At 35.2% G+C, this 11,083-nt stretch overlaps 1 protein-coding gene across 1 annotated transcript; it reads right to left on the bottom strand.

Annotated features, from left to right (window-relative positions):
• Positions 1-1,068: 1,068 nt before the first annotated feature.
• On the bottom strand, positions 1,069-9,772 carry Ndfip (Nedd4 family interacting protein). The gene is made up of 6 exons (XM_053786016.2): positions 9,653-9,772; positions 8,253-8,357; positions 6,386-6,622; positions 5,155-5,314; positions 2,628-2,813; positions 1,069-1,502 (listed from the first exon to the last, which is right to left on the bottom strand). Exons 1-6 carry the CDS (start codon positions 9,677-9,679, stop codon positions 1,399-1,401), a joined length of 819 nt encoding a protein of 272 aa, XP_053641991.1. The 5' UTR covers positions 9,680-9,772; the 3' UTR covers positions 1,069-1,398.
• Between the last annotated feature and the right edge of the window lie 1,311 nt (positions 9,773-11,083).

Below are 11,083 nucleotides of genomic sequence, written 5' to 3'. Positions count from 1 at the left end.
TATATGTTTAGTTACATATGATGTGTGATGTGGCACTTTTCATCAAACCAGGTTTCATGGATTGCCACACCCTGAAACACATTATACATGTTAAAAAACTCTTGTAAATAGTATGCATAAAATTCAAGAAAACCAATAAAACGGCCAAATTTTATGAAATAAGACTGAATAAACAAGTTAATGCAATGGGGAAGCTTAAAAAACATAAGTCAATTTAACGATTATAAAAACTATTTTAAATATTTAACGAGATATAATTTACACACAGCATATTTTCACATCTGGTCAGTTCTCATTCCATGCATTATCAGTGAAATGAACAATTTTCAGAACATCAGTCAAACTATAAAATCTACCTGCTTTTCTTTTCTGTTATGGTTTCTATCACAAACGATGTCAATTACTTCAGTTATTTTCCTAAAAGATTGGTACCACCAACTAAAATAAGATTTAAATATCAAAATTCTGCAAAGACCCTCAAGTATCAATGAACTAATGTAGAAACAATATTTATGATTCACTTAAAATTCAGTTACAAAATAAGTGCCAAGACACAAGCAAGGCTTGAAAATTGTCCAGGACAGACACACATTGTCTATCTTCTTGTGCTAAGTATTAAGAAATGTTAAAAAAATATATATCAATTTCCAGAACTAACAACACACCCATTGGATAGACTCCAGCCAAGATTCAACCCATTAAAGATAGTACACTAATAACCTGCACATAGGAGAAAGAAGCATATGATGACATCATATGCTTCTCTCTCCTATGTGCGGGTTATTTGTGTATTATTCCAGTCACAGAATTGTGCCTTTTTGTTCAGTTACAGATAGCTCTGGAAATGGTGGAAGGTCAAGTGTTTACTTTAGGTTTTCAATATTTATCACACCTGCATAAAGTAAGTTTAATGAAACTTCCTGAGCAAATATTCACACCCATATTTTCCAATCAGTCTAACAAAAAATTTATAAAAGAGCAGACAATTACGAGGACAGGCCACGGCAACAAAAAAGTTGAATTAAGTATTTTGACAATCGTGAACATAAAAGTCTATGAAGTTACTGGAGTCGATAATAGATTAAATGGAATTTGTTGAAAAAAATAAGATGTGAATAAAATTAGAGGTAAAAATGAAAATTTGAGAAGGAATCTGAAATTTATATATCATGAAAATATTGCAAACCTTACAGTATTCCCATTTACATAAAGTTTCTGCCCAAAGCATAACAGGCTGTCCTCTCGTCATCAGCATACTTGCTCCAGTGAAGATGACTTGACACACAAATATGCCTTTATCAGAATTTACATACCAAATATCAGGTTATATCTACAATACTAAGCATACAAAATATTCAGAATAGGTGGTACACAATACTTTTAACACTTTGATTAGTTTCAGTAGAACAAGAAGAAGCGGTGTCGTGAGTTGTGAGGAACCTGGTGCCACTCACGTTTGGCATGGACATACTGTAAGATTGCTCGCATACAGATTAGCATTCCTGCAAAAAATAGAAGAATGAGCATTAGTGTGGATCCTTAATAAAAACTTATTTTATTGTACTGCATTATTCACAATACACTGCCACTAGGTAATTTGCTACGTTCTACACTGCCATATTCTTTGATTTTTAGTGCCCTTACACGAGTGTCTTTCCTCTTTTTTCTGTCTCCTCAACTCTTCCATTTTCATATGCTTACTGAGGCAATCCTCATTTCTTCAACTTTTCCGAGAACAATGAGGTGGCAACTAAATCATGTATGTCTACAATGAAGAGTGTTACAGTACTGTAAAAAAAAAAAAAATCTGCAGATCAATGATCACGCATGTTAAAACCATCTTTGAGTATGTGGCACTAGCATGGAACCTGCACCTGATAAAGCATATAAAGAAACTAGGAAAGATCCAAAGGACTGCAATAGAGTGGTGCCAGAACAAGGAGGGACTTATGTAGCTCTAAGAACAAAGGGTACACCATCAAGATGTGTATGAAATCAGGATAAATGGACCTAGTCTGGCATCCCACACCCCATTTAGCTTGTGCTAGAGTACCATAACAACAGTTTAATGACCAGCGAGGAACAAACAAGGCTGTTTTGGGCAAAAATAAGGAATAAAATTGCACCTGTCCTGTAATGTATTAGCTTAAGACTAGAGGTGTAATAACCTCAAGTGGATCCCCAAGTGTGTATTAGCTAAGACTAGAGGTGTTATAACCTCAAGTGGATCCCCAAGGGTCTCACAGATGAAACCATACTAAATTCAATAACTAGAGCACAATTTTTGACACATTAAAAATCACATTACATACATTACATACATTAATAAATTAAACTGTATTTATGGTAACTGACTACTGCATTTGTTAAAGTTCTTGCCTAAAGAACAACTAGCTCACTGGGAAAAGCATTTCTATAATGTAAAATATTAAGACAACTTTCTCTTGTGCATGTAACCAGATACACAAACATTTACCTTACCTGACTTCACCTCAAACCATTTTATAAAAAATTATCCTTGTGGTTGGGTTACCTGAAAATTTTATTATAGTATATAGAATATTCTTTAAAAATCTTCATCTAGGTCCACAAAGCTGACTGCACACATTACTGCCTTGTATACTTACCCAGAGCCATTATAAGCCATAGAAGCCAAGTGTTGGAATCAGCCACCAAGTCAGTCGAGTGTCGAACAATGACTGCCCACTTGGCTAAGGAGAGACCAAAGCCTGCTAAAGCACCTGTGCGACCAGCAACTGTGTGACAGAAGCACAGCAGCAGAACAAATCCTACCCAATTGAAGACAAAAGCAGCTGAAAATAAAAATTATAATTAGGTAAAATCTATATGAATAATAGTATAGACTTAAGAAATAAAAAAAAGAAAGGAAAAAACAGAAGAAATACAGGAAATGTAAACATATTGAAAAAGATTATGCTGACATAATGGGAAGTGACACAGTTACTTTTTGCTGATGATACTGTGCTTATGGGAGATTCTAAAGAAAAATTGCAAAGGTTAGTGGACGAATTTGGCAGCGTGTGTAAAGGTAGAAAGCTGAGAGTGAACATAGAAAAGAGTAAGGTGATGAGAGCATCAAATGATTTAGATAAAGAAAAATTGGATATCAAATTGGGGAGGAGGAGTATGGAAGAAGTGAATGTTTTCAGATATGTATTTGGGAGTTGACGTGTCAGCCGATGGATTTATGAAGGATGAGGTTAATCGTAGAATTGATGAAGGAAAAAAGGCGAGTGGTGCATTGAGGTATATGTGGAGGCAAAAAATGTTATCTATGGAGGCAAAGAAGGGAATGTATGAAAGTATAGCAGTACCAACACTCTTATATGGGTGTGAAGCTTGGGTTGTAAATGCTGCAGCGAGGAGGTGGTTGGAGGCAGTGGAGATGTCCTGTCTAAGGGCAATGTGTGGTGTAAATATTATGCAGAAAATTCGGAGTGTGGAAATTAGAAGGTGTGGAGTTAATAAAAGTATTAGTCAGAGGGCTGAAGAGGGTTTGTTGAGGTGGTTTGATCATTTAGAGAGAATGGATCAAAGTAGAATGACATGGAGAGCGTATAAATCTGTAGGGGAAGGAAGGCGGGGTAGGGATCGTCCTCGAAAAGGTTGGAGGGAGGGGGTAAAGGAGGTGTTGTGGGCGAGGGGTTTGGACTTCCAGCAAGCGTGCGCGAGCGTGTTAGATAGGAGTGAATGGAGACAAATGGTATTTGGGACCTGACTATCTGTTGGAGTGCGAGCAGGGTAATATTTAGTGAAGGGACTCAGGGAAACCAGCTATTTTATATAACCGGACTTGAATCCTGGAAATGGGAAGTAAAATGCCTGCACTCTAAAGGAGGGGCTTGGGATACTGGCAGTTTGGAGGGATATAGTGTGTATTTTTATACGTATATACTTCTAAACTGTTGTATTCTGGGCACCTCTGCAAAAACAGTGATTATGTGTGAGTGAGGTGAAAGTGTTGAATGATGATTAAAGTATTTTCTTTTTGGGGATTTTCTTTCTTTTTGGGTCACCCTGCCTCGGTGGGAGATGGCCGACTTGTTGAGAGAGAGAGAGAGAGAGAGAGAGAAAAAAAATACATTTTAAGACAGTTTCGTGGTGCAATGAAAATATTAAAAAAAAAAAAAATTGTTAACAAAACATGACAAGAAAATTAAATTGAAAATACTAACTTGAAGTTGGCCCTAAAAATGGACCATTTACCAAGCACAAGTGATGGGGTACAAGTTGAAACATGGATATAGAGAACCAGCTGGGCCCAACCACAATCATGCAATTTCAGTTGAAAAGCTGATTTCAACAGTCATGTATTGGTTTTCAAAATAACATTCTTAGAAGCATGAAGGACTTCTTGAATGCTACAGTACTGTACCCTTGAGTTTCAGAAAAATATTACAAATACATTAAGATATTAAGCTAATCTTAATTCCCTCTCATCACTTTTCCTTTTGAAGATTGTTGTATTAAGAGATATGTAAATATATATAGTGCCTACTAATGGTTCTGGGAATCACCTAAAATTTTGTTTACAGTCATCACTGGAAAGGGAATATCATAGGAATAAGAACTATTAACAAAGTGTATAGTGAGTATTAGTAGAAGTTAGGATTTGCCAGCCATCATAAATTTTACAAGAAAAAGAAACTACTAGCAATCCTGTCCGTGCTTAATATCAATCTCATGGCAAGGACTGGGTAGGAGCCCTCCATCATAGCTATGCCTGCCACAGAAGGTAACCAAATGCCAAAGCAAAGGGCTGGTTACCCCTTAGGAATCTGATGAGCAAAAACCAAAGAATGATATGATCTTGTATTGTCTGAATGTGTAAATATAATATGGATATAAAGGCAATGCTTGTAGCCTCTTATAAATGAGATGAAAAAATGCCTTAACACTGAGTGCAATAAATTTTGAAAGGTGATTACAGTGGAATGATAATGAGTTAAAGGGTATATGCAAGAGAATAAGGGCTAAGAATATGTGGAAAGAAACCCAACTATGAATAACAGTTCTAAAAGTGTGCTGGTGAGAATTAAAATAGGATGCAAGAGTTAAGTTAGTGTTAAGAGGTTTGTTGTATTTACTTGAAAAGGAAAACATTTGTGAAATATAGCTATACCAGTACTGTACCTGCAAAGGCCACAAAGAACATAAAGTCTGTGCCAAGTAGTTGCTCCTCAGCTATTTCAGCAGTTTCTGGGTCGAGACCTCCAAGAGAAGAAACACGAAGAACTCGCATCCCACTACTACTTGTTCCAGTCATGTTGGCTGCACCAAGTGGACCATTTCCCTTAAATTAAAAAATAAATGATACATATGAAAGTAATAAACCTAGTGAATTATTCACAAATTATGCTGACCAGCAGATCTAACTAGTTCATAAAAAATTCTTTGTATGGCCAACCATTAAATGCAAAACTACTCATAGGACAAAAAAATATAGTCCTGTATTTTTGAAATGTACCGTATGGTTTGTGATAAGATATATCTAGGCTTTGACTGGGTGCTCTCAGCCAATTTGTAAAAGTTTCTGCTGATGTTTTACTTCAAAATTTGGTTTCCTCAACCTAGGAATCTTTTAAACTAGTATTTCCATCATATGTTTATGGGATACCACAAAATGTTTATTACTCAACTCCCTTCACCCCAAGATGTAGAAATGTCTTCTCTTTCCTAGAGAATACAAGTATCCTCTAAGAGAGTATCATGTATCCACCTTGTTCACACTGTTTCCTCTTTTGAGTTACCCAGCCTTTGGGGAAATGGCTGCTAAGCTAAACAAATATTAACCCTTAAACTGTCCAAACGTAGATCTACGTTTTTTCAACGTTTGAAAGTATGTATGCAAAAAAAGTAATCTTTTTTTTTTTTTTTTTACATTTGAAAACTTGCAAAAAAAACTCTGATCTACTTTTTTTTTTGTTTTATTTGAAAATATGTAAAAAAAACGTAATCTACTTTTGGAGCACTACGCATGTGAACGTAGATCTATTTGGACAGTTTAAGGGTTAAACCAATGCAAAGAGAATTCTCAAGATATCAGAAACACTGCTGGAACAAGTATAGAAGCCTTTAAGAGGAAACTGGACAAGTATCTTCACCAGGAGCCAGATCAACCAGGCTGTGATGGATATGTGGGGCAGCAGGCTTCCAGCAGCAACAGCCTGGCTGACTAGGCAAGCACCAGATACAAGCCTGGCCCATGGCCGGGCTCCGAGAGTAGTGAAACTCTTGAAACTTCAAAGGTAAAGGTATAAGGTATCATCCTTAACAATGCAGTGAAAAGTTAGACAAGACAACCAAGCTTAAACATAATACTGTATTACAAAATAAATTGTTAATTTTAAAGTACATGACTCACATGGCAAAGAGGCAAAGTAAAATCTTCAGCTGCTTCCAAAGCCTTAAGCCTTTGTACTTCTTCATAACTTGGTGGCTGCACTTCAGAGGACTCCTCCGTTGGTAGTTCTGCAATGGAACTGGTGAATCCATCTCTGGTTTCTGATTCTTCATATGGTGGAGGAGCATGCATATCTGGCTTTGGGGGAGGAATGTCATCCATGGTTGTACGAGCTGAACCTTCATTGTCATCTGTAACCTTTAAATATAAACATTAAGAGATTTAAATCTCCATCAATAACAGAATACAGAGTAATGGGCCATTATGAGGATATCCTCAACAATACTAGTAACCCTGTCTCATAATGACATTCTTCCTCTTATTACTGTTCTCAAATTTGCATTCATACATTAATAAGTCCTTCAGTCAGTCTAATGACTCACTCAATAACCCCTAAACTATGGCATATCCACAAATAAAAATTCTGAATCAAATAAAACTAAAATTAGTGGACTCTGGTAAAAACTAAAGTTTTTAAGGCATGTTGAAGTTGGAAAAAAATCACTCATTGGCAACAATATTTACATTTCACAATTTATTGAAGCCACTAATGTGTGATTTTTTCAATTTTTTAATGGGTTTTTAATGTTTCACACTAGGTACACTAATTTTTTTTATGATATTGGATGTGTTTAAATATATTTTAGCTCTTCGAACATTAGAAAATGCTTAGCCTGTCATTGCTACACTTGAAATATACAGTACATACACAGCATATATTTTTTTTTTCAGCAAACCGGCTGTATCCTACCGAGGCAGGGTGGCCCAAAAAGAAAAACAAAAGTTTCTCTTTAAAAATTTAGTAATTTATACAGGAGAACGGGTTACTAGCCCCTTGCTCCCGGCATTTTAGTAGCCTCTTACAACACGCATGGCTTACGGAGGAAGAATTCTGCTCCACTTCCCCATAGAGATATGAGGAAATAAACAAGAACAAGAACTAGAAAGAAAATAGAAGAAAACCAAGAGGGGTGCATATATATATGCTTGTACATGTATGTGTAGTGTGACCTAAGTGTAAGTAGAAGCAGCAAGACATACCTGAAATCTTGCATGTTTATGAGACAGGAAAAAGACACCAGCAATCCTACCATCATGTAAAACAATTACAGGTTTCTGTTTTACACTCACTTGGCAGGACGGTAGTACCTCCCTGGGCAGCTGCTGTCTACCAACCTACTACCTACATACAGCATATATGTATATATGGTATAACTGTTTCTCCATTTTTTACTATTTTGGTCTTCTAATGCTATGTAGAAGGAATACTTATAATATTACAATTGTTTCAGCCTTAGATTTTTTCAAATGTATGAATAGATTATAGAAGATCCAGAGAGCTGTGACAAGGCCAAAATTATTGGCAGGTGGCAGATTTGAAAGCACAAAAAATTGTGTACTACTATGTTGGACACAGTTATTGCTGTGTATTAGTAAAGTGGAGACAGTTTAAAGGTTAAGCACACACAAAAAAAATTATTTCCAACTCTGTACCTTATTGGGAATCATCAAAAGATTTTAAAAGAAATAAAAAGTTGACCCATCCATTTTTTGATACAGTAATATTTGAGAATAATTTCATTGATATATTACTCTATCATAATAACACATTAGGGTATGTGTGCTAGTTCTTGCTATATTTAAACGACATTCCCATTTCATCAAGCTTTCTTTAAAAGTAGCGAACCTACATTTTTCTAACAGATTTTTATCATTCTATTGCACTTGTTAGTAACACTAGCCTGTAATTTAAATGATGTTATCTACCACTGTGATAAATGTGCGTTATCACAATATAAAACAGCAACTGTTGCATGCTACAACTTACAGAGTACGGTGGCGGAGCAGCACTGGCTGCTGCTGCCTCATCCAGCCTTTGACTGGCCATGGAGTCTGACATGCTCTCACTGTTCTCCTCGTCTGATAATGGAACCTGAAACATTACAGTATTGTAGTTGAATTCATTGCAAAAGCAATCTGCATATTAAATACTATTTTTTATGCAACTCATCTATTAATATAAAAAAGTGCAATATTCATCATTGTTTCTTATGAATAAAAAACAATTTTTAGTACACTATATATGAGGTAGAACATATGGGTTATTTTCCTTTACAACAACTGCAGATATGCAATTCAACTCAATACTTTGATTTCAATTTAAATCTGGGTTCATAGCCACCTCCACAACACACATTTTTACATTTTATACACATTACATTCACATGAAAGCGCAAAACTCATAGACGTCAAGGAGAGCCTGGCTAAAGGGAGGCAATCAGGACTGATCTATGGAAGGAGGTAGTTTAAATGTCCAAAATGCATCACATACTAGTGGCTTTCCTTTCTGTTTAACAATATTTTATTACATGTAAATTGCATACTGTATAGGGATCAAATTAAGTTGTATTGTATGAAGAATCCTTCACCAGCCTCAAGGTAAGTAAGTAAAAGGTAAGTAAGTAAAAGGTAAGTAAGTAAAAGGTAAGTAAGTAAGTAAAAAGTAAGTAAGTAAAAAGTAAGTAAAAGGTAAGCGAGTAAAAAGTAAGTAAAAGGTAAGTGAGTAAAAGGTAAGTAAAAGGTAAGTAAGTAAAAGAGAAGTAAGTAAAAGGAAAGTAAGCAAGTAAGTTTATTCAGGTATACACAAATAGTTACATAGATTATTATACATAGCAGCATATGTGTAGAGACCTGGGATAATCCAAAAAAGTCAACGTGACTTAGGTACAGGTACAGGTCCCCATAAGTAAAACCATCATAGTTTACCACATGTGTAAATTACCTAGGACCCCAGCTAAATAAGTCACTGACTTTTTTGGGGTTATCCTAGGTAATCTACACACACATGCTGGTATTTATAATATCTTTATTTCTATAAGTACATAATTTATGTATTTACGTGTACCTGTATCTGAATAAACTTAATAACCCAAAAAGGTCAACTAAGTGACCTATTTCCATTGGGGTCCTTGAAGAGCACACACAAAAGCACATTAGGTACATTTAAGCAAGATAATTACAGTTACCAAGGAACTCACAGGAGATGTCAAAGTAAACACAAAACTGTTACATAAGAATATAAGAAGAGTTCCATTTGACCTTCTCAACTCGGAACATTTCCTGGCTGGAACTAGTTCCTTCTCACACCTGTAATACTGACTGTGTTTTAGCATAACTGGCGGCTCCTACCACCTATGTAGAGTGACACACTGGTGCTGTGATACTCACTGGTTGGTAACGTACGCTGGCTGGCATGATATATCCACCAGGAGGTGGGTAAAGTCAATATAAGTAAGAAGGAGCAGCGGAACACCGTGTTGTTATTCACTAGTGTTGTCGATTTCTGCACTCTCAGCTTCACAATTATTTTGGCATATATATTTTACTATATTATCAAATTCTACTAGATAATGCATAAATTTGTTTTTCTGTTATTTTACCTATGCTTAATTAAATATCAGCGAATAGTAAAAGACGTTTGATTAGAATTATCTGTTTACAAAAATATTTACCAACGAGTTTCTGCTCGTATGTGTTTCAAATTGGCTTCTGCAACAATTATTTTATTATTTTTATGACAAGTATTTTCTTAAATAATACTAACAAAAATTTAATACAGGTCCCTTATTATAATCAATATAAAAAAGAACATAAATACTTGCAATAATAGCAAAAATTAACTCTCTGGGAACCTTCTTGAAACCATTTCGGATACCGTTCAGTTGGAATTTTTATATATATTTTGTATTTTAAATAATTAATTACATCAGGGATTGCTATATTAACATGCATTGATAATAAAACACTAAATTGCTATAGCAAAACCGATGTAATTACAGACACAATTGTGACGTCACGTAATAGTGACAGAGTAGTTGGTCACCACTTTCTATTAACTTCCTTAATACGCTGTATTATTTTATTTTATTGCTTATGGAATAAATCTCCCTTATTACACTATGCCAGTGAAGGCTTACAATAAAGTTCTATAATGCTATAACGTTACAATTCTATACACAATACGTGGTTGCGGAGTCACGCCTAGCAACAATATTAATTCATTGTATTTTATTGATTTATGATGTTTATGTACGTAATTTTGGATTTGTGTTGAATGTATTTGTTGTTATTTTCTGTGTCCACAACACTAACTTCTTTATTTCAACAGTTTACCCCATTCTAGGATAGGAAAGTTTGTATAGTTAAGCTTTCTTCTTTATTTTTTATATTCTACATATTCTCATTCTGCATCTTCTGTATATTCTTCTTTTGCTCTTCTTCATCTGCTTATTCTTGTTCTTGCCCTTATTGTTCTTGTTTTTATTGTTCTTGTTCTTATTGTTCTTGTTCTTATTGTTCTTGTTCTTATTGTTCTTATTCTTATTGTTCTTGTTCTTATTATTATTTAGTAGTAGTAGTAGTAGTAGTAGTAGTAGTAGTAGTAATAGTGGTAGTTGTACTTCCACTAGTGACTCTGCCCACATGTGACTACGCCTACTACTGCTGCATCCATCTACTTTTTCCACTGGTTCCTCTATAAAAATTCTCCATTCTCATGTCCCTGTAATAAAGTGGTGGGCGAAACGTCTCTTATTAAAGATACCCAGGTATTGCACATGTCTCGCTCATGAACTCCTCCAGTCTTGACAAATCTCTGGA

Source organism: Cherax quadricarinatus, chromosome 50 (assembly GCF_038502225.1).
Source record: "Cherax quadricarinatus isolate ZL_2023a chromosome 50, ASM3850222v1, whole genome shotgun sequence".
Taxonomy (NCBI): Eukaryota; Metazoa; Arthropoda; class Malacostraca; order Decapoda; family Parastacidae; genus Cherax; species Cherax quadricarinatus.
Note: the sequence above shows the minus strand (reverse complement) of the source record. Positions and strands in the feature narration are given on the sequence as shown.